Raw genomic sequence first — 21,466 nt, 5'->3', positions numbered from 1 at the left:
TGGGCGAGGACACTGACGTTGGTGCGTCTGTCCTCCCAGGGGATTTGTAGGATCTTGCGGAGGCATCGTTGGTGGCATTTCTCCAGCGACTTGAGGTGTCTACTGTACATGGTCCATGTCTCTGAGCCATACAGGAGGGCGGGTATTATTATAGCCCTGTAGACCATGAGCTTGGTGGTAGATTTGAGGGCCTGGTCTTCAAACACTCTTTTCCTCAGGCGGCCGAAGGCTGCACTGGCGCACTGGAGGCGGTGTTGAATCTCATCAATGTCTGCTTTTGTTGATAAGAAGCTACCGAGGTATGGTCCACGTTGTTGAGGGCCGCGCCATGCATCTTCATGACTGCGGGACAGTGCTGTGCGGTGAGGACTGGCTGCCACAAACAGCAATGTGATAATGACCCAGATAATGTAATTTTCAGTGATGTTGATTGAGGGATAAATATTGGTCCCAGGACACCGGGGAGAACTCCTCTGCTCTTCTTCAAAATAGTGCCAAGGGATCCACCTGAGAGGACAGACGGGGGCCTCGGTTTGATGTCTCATCCGAAAGACGGCACCTCCGACAGTGCGGCGCTCCCTCAGCTCTGCCCTGGAGTGTCAGCCTCGAATTTAAGCTTAGGTCTCTGGAATGCGATTCAAACTTACAGCGTTGTGACTCAGAGGCGAGTGAGCGACCCACAGCAGATACTCCAGGTTATAATGTGCAGTGTGTAGGGCACTCTGGGTAATGTGGTGTGTAGGGCACTCTGGGTAATGTACAGAATGTGTAGGGCACTCTGGGTAATGTACAGAATGTGTAGGGCACTCAGTGTTATACTGAACGGTGCGGTCGGGCACAGCTGGCTCACCTCGAAGCTGTTGGTTGCTGGCGTACGTCACGGTCTGTGCTGGCCCATAAGCTGCTCCATGCTGTGTCTGGCCGACTGGGTAACTGCTATGTCCTGACTGACCAGTCTGGTACTGAGGATGGTCAGTCTGTGCAGCTGGGAATCCCGCCTGTGCTGTGAATGCACGGCCCTGGGAAGAGAGAGAGAGAGAGAGAGAGTGAGACAGCGAGAGAGAGAGAGACAGAGTGAGAAAGACACAGAGACAGAGAGAGACAGACAGAGAGGGGGGAGAGACAGGGAGCGAGAGACAAGCAGACAGACAGAGAGTGGGAGAGAGCTTGAGAGAGAGAGTGAGACAGCGAGAGAGAGAGAGAGACAGAGAGAGAGGAACAGAGTGAGAGAGAGAGACAGAGAGAGGAACAGAGTGAGAGAGAGAGAGAGAGACAGAGAGGGGGAGAGAGACAGGGAGAGAGAGAGAAACAGTGAGAGAGAAAGAGACAGACAGAGTGAGAGAGACAGACAGAGTGAGAGAGAGCGATAGAGTGAGAAATGGAGAAAGAGAAACAGGGAGAGAGACAGAGTGAGAGATGGAGAGAGGGGGAGTGAGAGACAGAGCAAGAGAGAGGGAGAGCAACAGTGAGAAAGAAAGAACGACTTGCATTTATATAGCGCCTTTCACGTCTACCGGGCCATCCCAAAGCACTTTACAGCCAATGAAGTACTTTTGGGGTGTAGTCACTGTTGTAATGTAGGAAACATGGCAGCCAATTTGTGCACAGCAAGCTCCCACACACAGCAATGTGATAAATGACCAAGTCACCTGTTTTCAGTGACGTTGGTTGAGATTTGTATTGTGGAGTTTTGGGGCCCCATATCAAGTTTAAATCCCTCTTCGCATTAATTCCCATTATCCCAAGTCACTGACTTGGAGTGCTGATCTCGGAGTTATCCACCGATAGGACAATGGGGCTCAGAACAGCCTCTTTCCAAACCTCCTGGCCCTACACAATTTGACTTGTGAGATAAACAAGTAGAAAATGGCCCGAGTTGCTGAGGCTGAGCTGAGGGATTACCAGGGGTCAAAGGCCATAGTTTCTCATTGGCTAATTAATGGAAAGATTGACCGTGGTGGGGGCGGGGGGAAAACAACTTGCATTTATATAGCACCATTCAAGTCGTCACAAAGTGCTTCACAGCCAATGGAATGCCGTCGAAATGCAGCGCGTGTTCGGCAAATGCGCAGCCCATGTTTGCACAGCAAGCTCCCACGAACAGCTTTCGGGTGGGGTTGGTTGAGGGAGGAATAGCAGTCAGGAGAACTCTCCTGCTCTTCTTCCAATCATAGAAACATAGAAATTTACAGCGCAGAAGGAGGCCATTTCGGCCCACCGTGTCCGCGCCGGCCGACAAAGAGCCGCACGGCCCTCGGTCAGCAGCCCTGAAGGTCACATATAAACCTATGAACAATAGCGGACAGGTAAAGAGCACCCGGCCCAACCAGTCCGCCTCACACAACTGCGACACCCCTTACACCTAAACATTCTACACTCCACCCCAACCGGAGCCATGTGATCTCCTGGGAGAGGCAAAAACCAGATAAAAACCCAGGTCAATTTAGGGAGAAAAAATCTGGGAAAATTCCTCTCCGACCCATCCAGGCGATCGAAACTAGTCCAGGAGATCACCCTGGCCGTATTCGATTCCCTGCAGTACTTACCATTATATCTGCGCCGTCCAACAAAAGGTCATCCAGTCTAATCCCAATTACCAGCTCTAGGTCCGTAACCCTGCAGGTTACGGCACTTCAAGTGCCCATCCAACCATCTCTTAAAAGTGGTGAGGGTTTCTGCATCCACCACTCTTCCATTGCACTGCGGTTTTTGTTTCTGTTATTTTACGTCCACCCGAGAGGGCAGACGGGCCCTCGGATTTAACGTCTCATCCGAAAGGCTCCCCGACAGTGCTTGGAGCGTGGGCCTGGATTATGGGCCCCAAGCCTCTGGAACGGGACTTGAACCCACGACCCTCTGACTCGGAGGCGAGAGCGCGATGCACTGAGCCACGCTTGGTGCTGAATGTACATCAAGTGTACAGGGTACAGGGCCTTGGTGAGACCACACCTGGAGTACTGTGCACAGTTTCCTTATCGGAGGAAGGACATACTTGCTTCAGAGGCGGTGCGACGAAGACTGATTCCTAGGATGAGAAGATTGTCCTGTGAGGAGAGATTGTGTAGATTGGGCCTATACTCTGGAGTTTCGAAGAATGAGAGGTGATCTGATTGAAACATGTAAGATTCTGAAGGGGATTGACAGGGTAGATGCAGGAAGGAAGGGTTTCTCCCGGGCTGGAGAGTCTAGAACCAGGGGTCACAGTCTCAGGATAAGGGGTCGGTCATTCGAGACAAGAGATGACGAGGAATTTCTTCACTCAGAGGGTGGTGAAGCTTTGGAATTCTCTGCCCCACGGGGCTGCGGAGGCTCAGTCTCTGAATATATTCAAGGCTGAGATCGATAGATTTTTGGACTCTCGGGGAACCGAGGGATATGGGGATCGGGCGGGAAAGTGGAGTTGAGGCCAATGATCAGCCGTGATTTTATTGAATGGCCTACTCCTGATAAAAGGGGTCAGTCATTTAAGACAGGAGGAGGTGGAATTTCTTCACTTAGGGTGTTGTGAACCGTTGGAATTCACTGTCCCAATAATCGTTGAGTATATTCAAGGCTGAGAGGAATCGAGGGATATGGGGATCAGACGGGAACGTGCAGCTGAGGTTGAAGATCAGCCCTGGTCTTATTGAATGGCCTACTCCTCGCGTGGAATGGTTCGGAAGGCAATCACCGCGGTCTCTCACTATCCCGCCCTGAACATGCACTCGAAGCCCGCCAAGGCTCGGCCGGCGCCGGAGGTCACGTACCTGGGCGATGGCTCCCGACGGGAACATCTGGGATTTGGGCCGATCTCCCAGCAGCCCGCTTGGTCTCCCATGGCCTTCTGCGGAGCAAGAACAGAGAGAGGTGAAATGCAGGCCCCTTCCAGTGGCTCTTGGGGAGGATGAGGGGAGATTAGGAAAAGGGGAGGTGCAACGAGAGCTGGGTGTCATGGTTCATCAGTCATTGAAAGTTGGCATGCAGGTACAGCAGGCGGTGAAGAAGGCAAATGGTCTGTTGGTATTCATAGCTAGGGGATTTGTGTATAAGAGCAGGGAGCTCTTACTGCAGTTGTACAGGGCCTTGGTGAGGCCTCACCTGGAATATTGTGTTCAGTTTTGGTCTCCTAATCTGAGGAAGGACATTCTTGCTATTGAGGGAGTGCAGCGAAGGTTCACCAGACTGATTCCCGGGATGGCAGGACTGACCTATGAGGAGAGACTGGATCGACTTGGCGTGTATTCACTGGAGTTTAGAAGGATGAGAGAGGATCTCATAGAAACATATAAAATTCTGACGGGACTGGACAGGTTAGATGCAGGAAGAACGTTCCCGATGTTGGGGGAAGTCCAGAACCAGGGAACATAGTCTAAGGATAAGGGGTAAGCCAATTAGGACCGAGATGAGGAGAAACTTCTTCACTCAGAGAATTGTGAACCTGTGCAATTCTCTGCCGCAGAGAGTAGTTGAGACCAGTTTGTTAGATATATTCAAGAGGGAGTTAGATGTGGCCCTTACGGCTAAAGGGATCAAGAGGTATGGAGAGAAAGCAGGAAAGGGGTACTGAGGTGAATGATCAGCCATGATCTCATTGAATGGTGGAGCAGCCTTGAAGGGCCGAATGGCCTACTCCTGCACCTATTTTCTATGTTTCTGTGAGACACCTGCCGGTGTTCAATCCTCCGGGCTGAGTTAGCCCAGACAGCCCGAACGGTCCCCTTCATCACCATTGCGTACGGCGGGCATGTTTGTGCCAACCCGAATTCCCTTATACGCGTTGGGCCACTATATCCAGCGAAGGTACTTGTTAAAAAGTGGCGGGGACTGTACTGCTGGACGCTGAATTGGATAATGACCTATTTAACTGGGCCCCGACAGATTGTCTGGGGTGGATTTTCCGGTACTCTGCGCCCCGTTTTTCACCCCAGAGCGGCGGCGATGAGCTCCTCTGGGCGTGCAGTCAGCCTCCAGCACCCCGCGGAGGGGGGGGTGGGTTTTGGGGACTAGTTTTGTGGCGGTGCGGAACAGTAACAAAAAGTGAGTATGCAGGTACAGCAAGTGATCAGGAAGGCCAATGCAATGTTGGCCTTTATTGCAAGGGGGATGGAGTATAACAGCAGAGAAGTCCAGCTACAACTATACAGGGTATTGGTGAGGCCACACCTGGAGTACTGCGTACAGTTTTCGTCTCCGTATTTAAGGAAGTATATACTTGCTTTGGAGCTGTTCAGAGAAGGTTCACTCGGTTGATTCCGGAGATGAGGGGGTTGTCTTATGAGGCTAGGTTGAGTAGGTTGGGCCGATATACATTGGAGTTCAGAAGAATGAGAGGTGATCTTATCGAAACTTACAAGATAATGAGGGGGCTTGACAAGGTAGATGCAGAGAGGATGTTTCCACTGATAGGGGAAACTAAAACTAGGGGACATAGTCTTAGAATAAGGGGCCGCCCATTTAAAACTGAGATGGGGAGGAATTTCTTCTCTCAGAGGGTTGTAAATCTGTGGAATTCTCTGCCCCGAGAGAGTTGTGGAGGCTGGGTCATTGAATATATTTAAGACAGAGATAGACAGATTTTTGATCGATAAGGGAGTGAAGGGTTATGGGGAGTGGGCAGGGAAGTGGAGCTGAATCCATGATCAGATCAGCCATGATCTTATTAAATGGCGGAGCAGGCTTGAGGGGTCAAATGGCCGACTCCTGCTCCTATTTCTTATGTTTAGTACTGCCCGGAAGAGCTGCCCCTGGTTGTGACTCCCGCCCGACCCGCAGCGACTGCCTGGGAAAACGGGCAGTTCAACCTATACCATAGAAACATAGAAAATAGGTGCAGGAGTAGGCCATTTGAGTCTGCACCACCATTCAATAAGATCATGGCTGATCATTCATCTCAGTGCCTCTTTCCTGCTTTCTCTCCATACCCCTTGATCCCTTTAGCCGTAAGGGCCATATCTAACTCCCTCTTGAATATATCTAACAAACTGGCCTCAACAACTTCCTATGGTAGTGAATTCCACAGGTTAACAACTCTCTGAGTGAAGAAGTTTCTCCTCATCTCGGTCCTAAATGGCTTACCCCTTATCCTTAGACTGTGACCCCTGGTTCTGGACTTCCCCAACATCGGGAACATTCTTCCTGCATCTAACCTGTCCAATCCCGTCAGAATTTTATGTTTCTATGAGATCCCCTCTCATTCTTGTAAACTCCAGTGAACACAGGCCAAGTCAATCCAGTCTCTCCTCATATGTCAATCCTGCCATCCCAGGAATCAGTCTGGTGAACCTTCGCTGCTCTCCCTCAATAGCAAGAACGTCCTTCCTCAGATTAGGAGACCAAAACTGTACACAATATTCCAGGTGAGACCGACTCTAGAGAGGTAAGTAATGCCATCCTCAGTTAAGTGTGATTGCTTTTTCTTAAAATTTTTTTTGCGATTTATGTTGTGGTGGCGTGGTCTATGTTTTGGGTTTTATTTTGTTCCCCGGGCGTCTCTGGGAGCACTTCCAGCCCGGCTCTTTAGCTCGGGAGTTTCCCACGCTAGTGCCCCGAGAGAAGTGCACGGCGTCTCCCTTAGCGCTGCGCCCTCTGACTCAGGGCCCAGTCGCCCAAACTTACCCACTGAGGCGCAAACTGTTCCCAGGCGCTAACTTTACCGCTCCGCTGTCATTACCGCCCCGAAATCATCAAGGCTGAAAATCCAGCCCCCTGTATTTAGGGAGCGGCTGACTGAAGCTGCCCGAAGTCTCCATGGTGCTGATCACACGGTGTCAGGAACAACGGCAGCCGGAGATTTGGGGGCAGCGGTCCCCAGGGTCATCATCACAGCCCCTCGAAACCCCTTGCTTCCACTCGAAAAGTGAGTTCTCAGGCGACTGTACAATCATGTGTACAGTCACCGCAAGATCCTACAAATCCCCTGGGAGGACAGGCGCACCAACGTTAGCGTCCTCATTCAGGCTAACATCCCCAACATTGAGTGTGGTCAGTGCTTCAGTCAGCTCCGCTGGGCGGGCCACATTGTCCACATGCCCGACACGAGACTCCCAAAGCAAGCGCTCTACTCGGTGCTCCTTCACGGCAAACGAGCCAAAGGTGGGCAGAGGAAACGTTACAAGGACACCCTTAAAGCCTCCCTGATAAAGTGCAACATCTCCACCGACACCTGGGAGTCCCTGGCCAGAGACCAGTCCGCCCTAAGTGGAGGAAGTGCACCCGGGAGGGCGCTGAGCACCTCGAGTCTTGTCGCTGAGAGCATGCAGAAAGCAAGCGCAGGCAGCGTAAGGAGTGTGCGGCAAACCAGTCCCACCCTCCCTTTCCCTCAACCACTGTCTGTCCCACCTGTGACAGAGTTTGTGGTTCTCGTATCGGACTGTTCAGTCACCTGAGAACTCACTTCAGGAGCGAAAACAAGTCTTCCTCGATTCCGAGGGACTGCCTATGATGATGACGATGGTGTACAGTCCAATACGGGAATTACAGTCTCTGTCACAGGTGGGACAGACAGTGGTTGAAGGAAAGGGAGGGTGGGGAGTCTGGTTTGCCGCACGCGCCTTCCGCTGCCTGCGCTTGGTTTCTGCACGCTCTCGGCGACGAGACTCGAGGTGCTCAGCGCCCTCCCGGATACACTTCCTCCATTTAGGTCTTTGGCCAGGGACTCCCAGGTGTCGGTGGGGATGTTGCACTTTATCAGGGAGGCTTTGAGGGTGGTCCCCGTGATATTGAAAGGGGGTCAATGGGCCGGGCAGCTCGTGCTACAACTGCACAGGGTATTGGGGAGGCCACACCTGGAGTACTGTGTGGAGTTTTGGTCTCTGTATTTAAGGAAGGAAATACTTGCTTTGGAGGCTGTACAGAGACTGACCTCAGGTCAACAGTCAACAGTGCTTGAATTGCACTTCAGCGCGGAGCGGAAAGCTGATTGGATTGCCCGAAATGCGTAACAGGCGGCGCCTTTGTGACAGAATTCGATGGTGGTGGGAAACGGCGAGCGCCATTTTGACCGGTATATCCAGCTGCAAGGGCCAAGCAGCAGCGGTGTAAATGGCAGGGACTTTAGGTAAGTAACGCAATCAGCCAGCCCTCCTGCTCCTGACCCCATCCCCCTTATGCACTGAAAAACAGAGAGTGGGTTGGGGGTGGGGGGTGTCAGATGGGAGCAGGACCGACCTGGTCTGTGATGCCCTCACAGTTGAAGAGCTTGCCTTCATATCCTGCTGGATGAGGTCTAGTTAGATGCATACCCCACACCGTGACATAGCACCTCCTTCAGGGGAGGGAAAAAAAAAAAAGGGGGCCACCGATAAATTAGAGGGAAAACCTTGCGGAGCTCCACACGCATCGGGACAGGAGGAAGCCATTCAGCCCCTCGACTCTGCTCCGCCATTCAATTCGATCACGGCTGATCTGTAACTGAACTCCTACCCTACCTTGGTTCCGTATCCCTTAATACCTTTACCCAACAAAAATATAGCTATCTCGGTTTTGAAATGTTCAATTGACCCCCGGCCACAACAGCTTTTTGCGGGAGAGAGTTCAAGATTTCCACTCTCTTTTGCATGAAGAATGATCGAAGGGGCAATCTGATTGAGATGTTTAAGATGATTAAAGGAGTCGATAGGGTAGCTAGAGATAAACTATTTCCTCTCTGTTATGTATGCATAATGATGTCCTGATGTACTGTTACACTAGATCTGAATCTACCTTCACCCTGTATATACCTTACCTGTACACCAGAGGGTGCTGCTGCTGGAGACCTAAGGGTCACCTGCACACTGCACGTAACCCAGTATAAAAGGGAGCTCACCTCTTGGTGTCCTCACTCTAGGAGCTGCAATAAAGGACTGCAGTCTGTACAGTTCAAGTGCCATACCCCTGTCTCGTGGAGTCATTAACACAGTGCCTCCATACACAATACTCTCGTGGGGGAGGGGTGGGGGGATGGAGTCCAGAACAAGGGGGCTTAACATTAAAATTAGAGCCAGGCCGTTCAGGGGTGATGTCAGGAAGCACTTCTTCACATAAAGGGTGGTGGGAATCTGGAACGCTCTCCTCAAAAAAGCTGTCGAGGCTGGGGGAGGTCAACGGAAAATGTCAAAACTGAGAATGATAGATTTTTGTTCAGTAAGGGTATTGAGGGTTACGGAGCCAAGGCGGGTAGATGGAGTTAAGATATAGATCAGCCACGATCTAATTGAATGGCGGAACAGGCTCGAGGGGCTGAATGGCTGACTGCTGTTCCTATATTCCTCAGTGGTTTAAAGAATGACAGCAGACAGAAGAAGGCTGATGGTTCGGGGGTCGACGGTTCGGGGGTCAACGGTGAGAGGGTCGACGGTCCGGGGGTCAACGGTGAGAGGGTCAACGGTTCGGGGGTCAACGGTGAGAGGGTCAACGGTTCTGGGGTCGACGGTTATTATTTAAATGGAGAAAAATTGCAAAGTGCCGCAGTACAGCGGGACCTGGGGGTACTTGTGCATGAAACACAAAAGGTTAGTATGCAGGTACAGCAAGTGATCAGGAAGGCCAATGGTATCTTGGCCTTTAATGCAAAGGGGATGAAGTATAAAAGCAGGGAAGTCTTGCTACAGCTATACAGGGTATTGGTGAGGCCACACCTGGAGTACTGCGTGCAGTTTTGGTTTCCATATTTATGAAAGGATATACTTGTCAGTTCAGAGAAGGTTCACTCGGTTGATTCTGGGGATGAGTGAGTTGACTTATGAGGAAAGGTTGAGTAGGTTGGGCCTCTACTCATTGGAATTCAGAAGAATGAGAGGTGATCTTATCGAAACCTATAAGATTATGAGGGGACTCGACAAGGTGGATGCAGAGAGGATGTTTCCACTGATGGGGGAGACTAGAACTAGGGGGCATGATCTTAGAATAAGGGGCCGCCCATTTAAAACTGAGATGAGGAAGAATTTCTTCTCTCAGAGGGTTGTAAATCTCTGGAATTCGCTGCCTCAGAGAGCTGTGGAAGCCGGGACATTGAATACATTTAAGACAGAAATAGACAGTTTCTAAACCGATAAGGGAATAAGGGGTTATGGGGAGTGGTCGGGGAAGTGGAGCTGAGTCCATGATCGGATCAGCCATGATTGTATTAAATGGCGGAGCAGGCTCGAGGGGCCGCATGGCCTACTCCTGCTCCTATTTCTTATGTTCTTATGGGTTGACGATTACGGGGTTGACGGTTGGGGGGCTGACGGTTACGGGGTTGACGATCGGGGGGTTGACGATCGGGGGGTTGACGGTCGGGGGGGTTGACAGTTGGGGGGGTTGACAGTTGGGGGGGGTTGACGGTTGGGGGGTTGACGGTTGGGGGGTTGACGGTTGGGGGGGTTGACGGTCGGGGGGTTGACGGTTGGGGGGGTTGACGGTTGGGGGGTTGACGGTTGGGGGGGTTGACGGTCGGGGGGGTTGACGGTCGGGGGGTTGACGGTTGGGGGGTTGACGGTTGGGGGGGTTGACGGTCGGGGGGGTTGACGGTCGGGGGGTTGACGGTTGGGGGGTTGACGGTTGGGGGGTTGACGGTTGGGGGGTTGACGGTTGGGGGGTTGACGGTTGGGGGGTTGACGGTTGGGGGGGGTTGACGGTTGGGGGGGTTGACGGTTGGGGGGGGTTGACGGTTGGGGGGTTGACGGTTGGGGGGGGTTGACGGTTGGGGGGGTTGACGGTTGGGGGGTTGACGGTTGGGGGGGTTGACGGTTGGGGGGGTTGACGGTTGGGGGTTGACGGTTGGGGGGGGTTGACGGTTGGGGGGGTTGACGGTTGGGGGGCTGACGGTTGGGGGGGTTGACGGTTGGGGGGCTGACGGTTACGGGGTTGACGGTTGGGGGGTTGACGGTCACGGGGTCGATGGTCACGGGGTTGACGGTTACGGGGTTGACGGTTGGGGGGCTGACGGTTACGGGGGGTTGACGGTTGGGGGGGGTTGACAGTTGGGGGGGTTGACGGTTGGGGAGCTGACGGTTACGGGGTTGACGGTTGGGGGGTTGACGGTCACGGGGTCGATGGTCACGGGATTGACGGTTGGGGGGCTGACGGTTACGGGGTTGACGATCGGGGGGTTGACGGTCGGGGGGTTGACGGTTGGGGGGGGTTGACAGTTGGGGGGGTTGACGGTTGGGGAGCTGACGGTTACGGGGTTGACGGTTGGGGGGTTGACGGTCACGGGGTCGATGGTCACGGGGTTGACGGTTAGGGGGTTGACGGTTACGGGTTGACTGTTGAGGGGTTGACGGTTACGGGGTTGACTGTTGGGGGGGTTGACGGTTACGGGGTTGACGGTTACGGGGTTGATGGTTACGGGGTTACCGGTTGTGGGGTTGACGGTTGGGGGGTTGACGGTTACGGGGTTGACGGTTGGGGGGTTGACGGTTACGGGGTTGACTGTTGGGGGTTGACGGTTACGGGGTTGACTTTTGGGGGGGTTGACGGTTACGGGGTTGACGGTTGGGGGGTTGACGGTGCTCTTACCTTGTATGTTGATCAGATGCTGGCTAGAATGGACAGCCAGTGCCTGTGGGTAGGATGCCTGAGTCAGGGTGCTCATGTCACTGGAACAAAAGTTACAAGACAGAAAGATAATCATTCCATGAGCTCACCCGGCGGAGGAGGGCACTGGAGGGTCCCAGGTTTGCTGCCGACTCTGTGCGGATCGACCCGATCTATGCTGGGGCGCTAGTTGGGACGTTACAAATAGACCCAATGGCCCTGGTCTGGTTGGACGTTCCTGCTGCTGATTGCCATCCCGCTGGGGAGTAAATGTGCGATGCCCTCCCGAGTCAAATAGCCTCGCCACCTGGGTTCACCCGTTTCGGCGATCGGTGACTGTGGAAGCGGCACCCCAGTGAGAGTCGCTGCTTTCAAGGGAGTGGGTAAAGACCAACCCTGCCTTTGTCTGGCATCTCTCACGACCTCAGGATGTCCGAAGGTGCTTTGCAGCGAATGAAGTAATTTTGAAGTGCAGTCTCTGTTGTTGCGCTGGAAACACGCCAGCCAGTTTGTGCTCAGCAAGATCCCACAAACAGCAACAAGACAAATGAGCAGCTCATGCTTTCTGGGCGGCTGAGGGATAAGAATATTGGCCCAGGGCTGCTCGTCTTCCAATAGGGCCCGCAGGATCGTTCATGTCCACTTGAGAGAGAAGACGGTGTTTTAGCACCTCATCTGAACAGTGCAACACTCCCTCAACACTACACCCCCATTAGCCAAGATTCTGTGCTCGAGTCTCTGGAGTGGGACTTGAACCCACGACCTTCTGCCCCACTGAGCCGCAGCCGACACGAGTCCTTGAAAGCTACACAGTACACAGCTGGGCTGGCTTTATGTGGGCTAACTGTACTGTACTTGGCGACACTCGTCGACCGTGTTACTACGGAGATGCTTTCTCCGATCTTCAATTTTCTCTCTGCGGCTTTCCTTGAGCTGTCAAGTCCTGTTGGGGTTCAGGTCCATCCTCTCAAGAACCCCAACGCCGATGGGCGTCCATCTTAGGTCGTGGCAGGCGGTGGGCGAGCCGGCCGTGGAGGGCTTCACAGCCAAACCTGATCGCGCTCGCGCCTGACAGCCACACCCCTTCAGTGAGGAGTGGCATGGGAACAGGAGGAGGCCGTTCAGCCCCTCGGGCCTGCTCTGCCGTTCAATGAGATCGCGGCCGACCTTCGACCTCAGCTCCGCTATCCTCTCCTTTGCTCCTTACCCAACAAAAATCTACCGATCTCAGTCTTGAAGATTTCTCAACTGGGCCCCAGCCTCCACTGCCTTTTTCGGGCAGCGGGTTCCAGCTTTCCACTGCCCTGTGTGTGGAAAAAGAGCTTCCGGATTTCACCCCCAAGAACATAAGAATTAGGAGCAGGAGTAGGCTATACGGCCCCTCGAGCCTGCTCCGCCATTTAATACGATCACGGCTGATCATTGACCTCAACTCCACCCGATCCCCATATCCCTCGATTTCCCCTAGAATCCAAAAATCTATTGATCTCAGCCTTGAATCTACTCAACGACCAAGCATCCACAGCCCTCTGGGGCGGAGAATTCCAAAGATTCACCACCCTCTGAGCGAAGAAATTCCTCCTCATCTCAGTCCTAAATGGCCGACCCCTTTTCCTGAGACTGTGACCCCTGGTTCTAGACTCTCCAGCCAGGGGGAAAACAGCCTTTTAACATCCACCTTGTCAAGCTCCCTCAGAATCTTATGAGATCACCTCATTCATAGAAACATAGAAAATAGGTGCAGGAGCAGGCCATTCGGTCCTTCAAGCCTGCACCGCCATTCAACTCCAGAGAGTATAGGGCTAGTCTACCCAATCGCACCTCGTAGGACAGCCCTCTCATCCCACGGACCAATCCAGTGAACCTTTGTTGCACTAAATAGACGAGTTCGAATTTTAGGGTTGTGCCCCCGTGTTCTGCAGTGAAAGGCCTCCCTCGCATCAGTGTCACCATCACAGGCAGTCCCTCGGAATCGAGGAAGACTTGCTTCCACTCTTAAAATGAGTCCTTAGGTGGCTGAACAGTCCAATACGGGAGCCACAGTCCCTGTCACAGGCGGGACAGATCGATAGATTTTTAACCAGTAAGGGAATTAAGGGTTACGGGGAGCGGGCGGGTAAGTGGAGCTGAGTCCACGACCAGATCAGCCATGATCTTGTTGAATGACGGAGCAGGCTTGAGGGGCTCGATGGCCTACTCCTGTTCCTAATTCTTATGTTCTTATGTTCTATTATGTTTATGACAGATAGTCGCTGAGGGGAAGGGGTGGGTGGGACTGGTTTGCCGCACGCTCCTTCCGCTGCCTGCGCTTGATTTCTGCACGCTCTCGGCGACGGGACTCGGGGTGCTCAGCGCCCCCCCCCCCCCCCCGCTCAGATCGGTTCGCTCTGCACAGGCCAGGAATCACACCGTGGGCCATCTGGCTCGGTAATAAAAGCTGAATTGTCCTTTTAAAGAGGGAACCCTTACCTGATCTGGAGTACCCGTGGCTCCAGGTCGTGCAACCGGTGCTGGGAGTCGGAACGGCCCTCCGAAGTGGCCCCAGCGAGCCACCCAGTGGAGGTTCGACGAGGGGCGTTGGTCACCGCCTTCTCAGGGGCATCTCGGGGAGCGGGCAATAAATGCCACCCCCCCCCTGCTTGCCGGCGATGCCCGCGTGCCGAGAACTTAAAGGAAAACAAAGGCAGCAGGCGGGACGTTTATCGACATAAGAGGGCAGAGGATCTTCAACCACGAGCTCAACCACAGCAAAAATGATAAAAGGGGCCAGCCCCTGTAGCCCTGACCCGCCACGCGAAGAGGAGAGGAGAGAGCCCAGCAGGCTGCAATCTAACCGGGGGAGATCAGGGAAAGCGACATGAATTCAGGACAGCAGGGTGGCGCGTGCATGTCATCCGAACTCCGGGATAAGATTACTGCCTCTTCACGATCGCCTGTCTAGGCACCACAGTGTCATTCGGCCCTTGGAAGGCTTATGTCAGCTGGGTTTGTGCACCCGATAGGTGGATGGGCGTTGTACTGTATGCACCTGTGAGTGTGCCCACAGGTTTGTGCAGCTGGCGAGGTTGCAGCCCCGATTCCAATATCTGAAGGGGCTGCTCCTCAAATTCTGCCCGCACTTCAGTCGCCCGCTCCTGATCTTTGGGCACCCTGTGCGGAGGGGGGAGCAGGGCAGGTCCGAGGGCCTCCTCGTAGGACTGCTCCTGGGTCTGGCCAAGGGGGGCCAGGCAGCGGGCGGTCGAGGGGGTCGTTCAGCCCGACTGCCTGCCTCTCTTCCGCAGCTACATCCGAGCCGGGGCGTCCCTGGAGATGGAGCACGCGGTGTCCACCGGTACGCTCGCGGCCTTCCGCGGGAGGTGGGCGCCGGAGGGACTGGAGTGCATCATCGCCCCCGGCAACCAAATTTTAATTTGATTTCTTTAATGTCCAAAGTTTAATTTGTGAATTTATCGGTTCTAGTGCCCCCTTTTAAGGGGGGGGGGGCACTTGATTTATAGTCTTACTTAAAATAGTTGTGGAGCTGTTAGAGGGGGGGGGGGGGGGGTCGTTCAGCCCGACTACCTGCCTCTCTTCCGCGGCTACGTTCGCGCCAGGGTGTCCCTGGGGATGGAGCGCGCGGTGTCTACCGGTACGCCTTCCGCGAGAGGTGGGCGCCGGAGGGACTGGGGTGCACCATCGCCCCGGCAACAGGATTTGAATTTGATTTGGCAAAGTTCCCAGTTAATTTGTGGGCTCTGGTGCCTTGACCAAACTTGGCGTAAAGTTAGTTTAAAATAGTTGTAGAGCTGTTGTATTGGGAGTGGCTTAGCCAGTCAGGTGACGTGCACAAGACTCAAGAAAACCCCGGCCAGTTGGGTTCGGGGGATCCACGATGAGGTATGCAGTTGTGAGCGTAGCGGATGAACTGGTAATGTGTCGTGCGATTGTTAAACCTTTGTTAATAAACTAACTAGTTCTTAACAGCAATGTGTTGCGATGAATTCTTAAGCAACGAACCCATGGAGTGTGACAGTCACAGTATCCGACCAGCAGCAACCAGAAGGACGAGAGTGCAAATGCTACCTCGGGCCAAACTGAATTGGAAGGCGGCTGCGAATTTGTGGGCTGGCGCACGGGCGGGGGAATTTCAGCGCTTTTAAATCCTGCGTGCAGATCTAAATCTTGTCCTGCGTTGGCGGGGTTGAGTTGGTGATATTTGGCACCTGTAGTTCAGGTGAACGTGCCGGTCACGGCCGAACAGCTCCGCCCGCACTCACCGTTCCCCGCGGCAAGAGCCAGCGCCTTCAGAGACAGGAGGAGAAAAAAAAAAGTAAGACTTTAAAGCAATGGGGGAGGGGGGGCGGGGAAACAGAGCCGGAGGTTTATGAACGTCCGGCGATGTTCGAGACATAAAACAAGGATCAAAAGAGAGTCGCACTGATAAATAGTAGCCTCTCATCTGTCCAACAAGTGGCTTTGGAGTGCGGTGACTTTGGTCACGACGGGAAACACGGCAGCAAGCTGGGCGAATGAGCAGCTGAACCGTTTCCTTTTCTCGCTCTCCGATGCCGGCTTGGCCCGTGGACACCGCGAGAACTTCTGGCTCCGGGGGACCGGGGACTGCGTCAGCACTGCGCCAGTGCATCAGCCCCGGATCTAAGCTCGGGGATCCGGGAAAGGATACGCGACGCCCTCCAGACTTTGATTGAGGCCGAGCTGCCGGGGAGGGGGGGGGGGGGGGCGGGTCGCGCATCCCGGCGGCTTTGCGCTCGAACCGCCGGGCGCGCGGTTCCGAGCGGGCCCCGACCCGCGACGGCACGGGCTTTCCCCACCAAACCGTTTCCGTTTCCTCTGCGCGTTACACAGCGACACAACCGTTAGAGCAACAATGCCGTACACACACACACACACACACATCACCCGCCCAGCCACTGCTCCCCGATTTCTGCCAGAGTACAGATCCGCGCTGGGGGGGGGGGGGGGGGGAGAGAGAGAGACGACGGTAGCCGGCTATTCGACTGCGAGCACCGTCGCTGCGGCCCACCGATCCGACATCCGCGTGCCAATGTTCCCCAGGATTTTTTAGGGGGGATTTCGGTGCGTGGTCCATTCAAATCTTTGCTCGCATGCGGTTTCGCCCGTGCGGGAGACCTCCGGACCACTGAACAGCCTCGCAGCTTAATGGGAACGTTGGTGTATGCGGCACTTATAGTCTTGCCCCTGGTTAAAAAAAAATCCAACACCAATTAAGCCCGTAGCGACTATAACTGTGGGCCTCCCCCCTCCGGCTGTTCACTGCGTGGAGGCGCTGCTGGGGAGCCAGGCCGTACCCTGACCAGAAAGGTTGCAGAGGAGTCTTCCCGGTCCGTATGGAGTCAGTTGGTGCCCCACTCCACGCCCATCTCCCAACCCTACACTCAGGGCGGAACGGGGAGCGGGCGATTGGCCAGAGCTTCTGATCACGGGTATGTAACCCAATGCGCGCGCACTTGGCCTGCCGGCCGATGATGGGGGAAGGGGGGGCGATTCCTGCCGGCAATGGGCGCGTGCATTAACAGGGGGAGGCAGAGAGGGTAGGATCAGGATCAGGTTGGGCCGTGGTGGCCCTTTCCCCTCCCCCCCCACCACCCTCGCCCCCTACAGTCGAATAGTTGGCCTCCATTCGCCGCAGGCAGGCTCGAATTTAGAGGTGCTACCCAACAGCTGTCAGTGGAACTGTGTACCCTGGCAAAGATCGGTGCCCCGAACGGCAAAGAGTGGCGGGCTATTCAACTGTAGAAGGCCTTGCAGCCGCACCCAATCCTACCCTCACCCGATGTTCGTAGACGTCGGGAGACTAAATCGTCCAAAACAGGCCTTGTACCTCTGTTCCTTCATTTTGGCACGCCGTTTCTCCTCCTCGTGTAGCACCTTCTTCAGCTGCAGGAACAGCTGGTGCTTCTCCTCCTGCAGATTCTGCAGTTTCAGCTCCATCTTAGAGATCTGGGGGGGGAGGCAACGGAGCAGGGGGTGAGAGAATCGGGGGACGGGTGACAGGGGGCTTTGCAGCGCGGCCGCGAAGCGTCCACGACCGAGAGACGCGCCGCGCTCTCTCTCTCTCTCGCCACACTGCGCCGACAGACTTCTCCCCGAGCGGGAAGACGGGACTCCATAGAAATTGACAGCACGGAAGGAGGCCATTTCGGCCCATCGTGTCCACGCCGGCCGACAAAGAGCCACCCAGCCTAATCCCACTTTCCAGCTCTCGGTCCGTAGCCCTACAGGTTACGGCACTTCAGGTGCACATCCAAGTACTTTTTAAATGTGGCGAGGGTTTCTGCCTCTACCACCCTTTCAGGCAGTGAGCTCCGCCCCAGACCCCCACCACCCTCTGGGTGAAGACATTTCCCCTCAAATCACCTCTAAACCTCCCCCCAATTCCTTTAAATCTATGCCCCCTGGTTGTTGACTCCTCTGCTAAGGGAAATAGGTACGTTCTATCCACGCCCCTCATCATTTTATACACCTCAATAAGGTCTCCCCTCAGCCTCCTCTGTTCCAAGGAAAACAAACCCAGCCTATCCAATCTTTCCTCATTGCTAAAATTCCCCAGTCCAGGCAACACCCTCGTAAATCTCCTCTGTACCCTCTCTAGTGCGATCACATCTTTCCATACCGCCGGTCGGACTTTGCTGGTCTTTCAGCACCGCTCGAGCAGAGAGAGCTCAGTGCTGGGGACTGGGATAAATTCCCATTATACCCCCTACTCTGCCCCGTCCAGTCCTGGGCTCGGCTCAGGTTAGACGCCAAAAATAAAGCTGTCTTTCAGGCACTGCCTCAACAATGTGCCTCAACAGCTCCCCTCACACCCCCAGCTCTGAAAATCCGCTCCTTTTCCCTCAACGTCGGAACCCCCCCCACATCACTGTGGGATCACCACCAGTTACCCGCCCCCCCCATTTCCCACATCAGCCATCCTGTGCCCTGTGAGAGTGAGATTAACACGTTGGTGTCACTCTTGGGCACCATGTGCCCATTCGCACAGAGAACTGGATTGAGACAACGCAAGAGTCATTTCGCACAGGACCCTTGCCGAGAGCGTGTGGAGGGGAACGTAGCTGGACCAGCCACATAAATACCGTGGCTACAACAGCAGGTCAGAGGCTGGGTATTCTGCGGCCACTGTCTCACCTCCTGGCTCCCTTTCCACCATCTACAAGGCACAAGTCAGGAGTGTGATGGAACACTCTCCACTTGCCTGGATGAGTGCAGCTCCGACAACACTCGAGAAGCTCGACACCATCCAGGACAAAGCAGCCCGCTTGATGGACACGCTACCCACCACCTTCAACATTCACTCCCTCCACCACCGGCGCCCCCTGGCTGCAGTGTGCACCATCTACAAGATGCACTGCAGCAACTCGCCAAGGCTTCTTCGGCAGCACCTCCCAAACCCACGACCTCTACCGCCTAGAAGGACAAGGGCAGCAGGCGCATGGGAACACCACCACCGCCACGTTCCCCTCCCAGTCACACACCGTCCCGACTGGGAAATATATCGGCCGTTCCTTCATCGTCGCTGGGTCACAATCCTGGAACTCCCTCCCTAACAGCACTGTGGGAGCACCTTCACCACACGGACTGCAGCGGTTCAAGGCGGCGGCTCACCACCACCTTCTCAAGGGGCAATTAGGGACGGGCAATAAATGCCGGCCTTGCCAGCGACGCCCACACCCCAGGAACAAACAAAAAAGTCACGTCAGCCTGGGGTAGAGTCCTGTAGCGAAACGGACCCCAAACCAGCCAGGACCTCCCCCCCGCCCCTCCCCACTTACCTGTTCCTTCGTCTCGTCCAGGGACATTCGCTCCTCCATCTCTTTCTTCCTCTTCCGCTCCTGCTCTTCTTTCATTTTCTGCTCCATCATCTTGTCCACCTCTTCCTCCTCTGCAACAACAGCAGCATCGGTTACAGGGGGCCAGCAGCAAACGGCTTCCCTCCCCAACATAATAGAAAGGCTTCTGCCTCCAGACTGGACCATTTCGGCATCCTTTCCCATCCCCAATATCATCGCAAATGACAACAGGGGGAAATCACGAAAAGCTAGTGGATGACGACAACAGCAACTGCTTACATTTATATAGCGCCTTTAATGTAGGGAAACGTTCCAAGGCCCTTTACAGGAGCATTATAAGACACAATTTGACACCGTCACATGAGATATTAGGGCAGGTGACCAAAAGCTTGGTCAAAGAGGTAGTTTTTAAGTAGAATGATACAGCATAGAAGGAGGCCACACGGCCCAACGTGCCTTAAAGGAGGAAAGAGAGGTGGAGAGGTTTAGGCAGGGAGTTCCAGAGCTTGGGGCCCAGGCAAAGGAAGGCAAGGCCACCGATGATTCGAATCAGGGATGCTCAGGAGGGCAGAATTAGAGGAGTGCAGAGATCTTGGAGGGTGTTTGTGGGCTGGAGGAGATCACAGAGATAGGGAGGGGGCGAGGGCCACGGTGGGATTTGTAAACAAGGATGAGAATTTTAAAATCGAGGCGTTGCTTAACCGGGAGCCAGTGTAGGTCAGCGAGCACGGGGGGGTGATGGGTGAGCGGGACTCGGTGCCAGTTAGAAATATAGAAAATAGGTGCAGGAGTAGGCCAATTGGCCCTTCGAGCCTGCACCACCATTCAATATGATCATGGCTGATCATGCAACTTCAGTACCTCATTCCTGCTTTCTCTCCATACCCCCTGATCCCTTCAGCAATAAGGGCCACATCTAACTCTCTTTTGAATATATCTAACAAATTGGCCTCAACAACTTTCTGTGGTAGAGAATTCCACAGGTTCACAATTCTCTGAGTGAAGAAGTTTCTCCTCATCGTGGTCCTATATGGCTTACCCCTTATCCTTAGACTGTGACCCCTGGTTCTGGACTTCCTCAACATCGGGAACATTCTTCCTGCATCTAACCTGTCCAATCCCGTCAGAATTTTATATGTTTCTATGAGATCCCCTCATTCTTCTAAATTCTAATGAATTTAAACCCAGTCGATCCAGTCTTTCTTCATATGTCAGTCCTGCCATCCCGGGAATCAGTCTGGTGAACCTTCGCTGCACTCCCTCAATAACAAGAATGTCCTTCCTCAGATTAGGAGACCAAAACTGTACACAATATTCAAGGTGTGGTCTCACCAAGGCCCTGTACAACTGCAGCAAGACCTCACTGCTCCTATACTCAAAACCTCTCGCTATGAAGGCCAACATGCCATTTGCTTTCTTTACTGCATTCTGTCTCTGCATGCCAACTTTCAATGACTGATGTACAATGACACCCAGGTCTCGTTGCACCTCCCCTTTTACTAATCTGTCACCATTCAGATAATAATCTGCCTTCCTGTTTTTGCCACCAAAGTGGATAACCTCAGATTTATCCACATTATACTGCATCTGCCATGCATTTGCCCACTCACCCACCCTGCAGCCTCTTGGCATCCTCCTCACAGCTCACACTGTCACCCAGCTTAGTGTCATCTGCAAATTTGGAGATATTACATTCAATTCCTTCGTCCAGATCATTAATATATATTGTAAATAGCTGGGGTCTCAGCGCTGAACCTTGCAGTACCCCACTAGTCACTGCCTGCCATTCTGAAAAGGACCCGTTTATTCCCACTCTTTGCTTCCTGTCTGCCAACCAGTTCTCTACCCACGTCAATACATTACCCCCAATACCATGTGGCTTAATTTTGCACACCAATCTCTTGTCAAAAAGCCTTTTGAAAGTCGAAATACACCACATCCACTCGCTCCCCCTTGTCCACTCTACTGGTTACATCCTCAAAAAATTCTAGAAGATTTGTCAAGCATGATTTCCCTTTCATAAATCCATGCTAACTTGGACCGTTTCTGTCACTGCTTTCCAAATGCGCTGCTATTACATCTTTAATAATTGATCCCAACATTTTCCGCACCACCGATGTCAAGCTAACCAGTCTATAATTCCCCGTTTTCTCTCCCCCTCCTTTTTTTAGAAAGTGGGG

At 53.8% G+C, this 21,466-nt stretch overlaps 1 protein-coding gene across 5 annotated transcripts in view; it reads right to left on the bottom strand.

The window, feature by feature from the left end:
* The window catches only part of gps2 (G protein pathway suppressor 2), a 36,578-nt gene that overhangs the window by 11,357 nt on the left and 3,755 nt on the right, over window positions 1–21,466 (bottom strand). For 4 of the 5 annotated variants that reach the window (XM_070863101.1, XM_070863105.1, XM_070863102.1 and 1 more), the window contains 5 exons: window positions 19,269–19,378; window positions 17,267–17,436; window positions 11,458–11,537; window positions 3,747–3,823; window positions 851–1,019 (listed from right to left, as the gene is read on the bottom strand). In XM_070863101.1, coding sequence (XP_070719202.1) covers window positions 851–1,019; window positions 3,747–3,823; window positions 11,458–11,537; window positions 17,267–17,436; window positions 19,269–19,378 — 606 coding nt within the window. The remainder of the gene's footprint in view (window positions 1–850; window positions 1,020–3,746; window positions 3,824–11,457; window positions 11,538–17,266; window positions 17,437–19,268; window positions 19,379–21,466) is intronic. The other variant, XM_070863104.1, reaches the window with a different exon arrangement.

Source organism: Pristiophorus japonicus, chromosome 20 (genome assembly GCF_044704955.1).
Source record: "Pristiophorus japonicus isolate sPriJap1 chromosome 20, sPriJap1.hap1, whole genome shotgun sequence".
NCBI lineage: Eukaryota > Metazoa > Chordata > Chondrichthyes > Pristiophoridae > Pristiophorus > Pristiophorus japonicus.
Note: the sequence above shows the minus strand (reverse complement) of the source record. Positions and strands in the feature narration are given on the sequence as shown.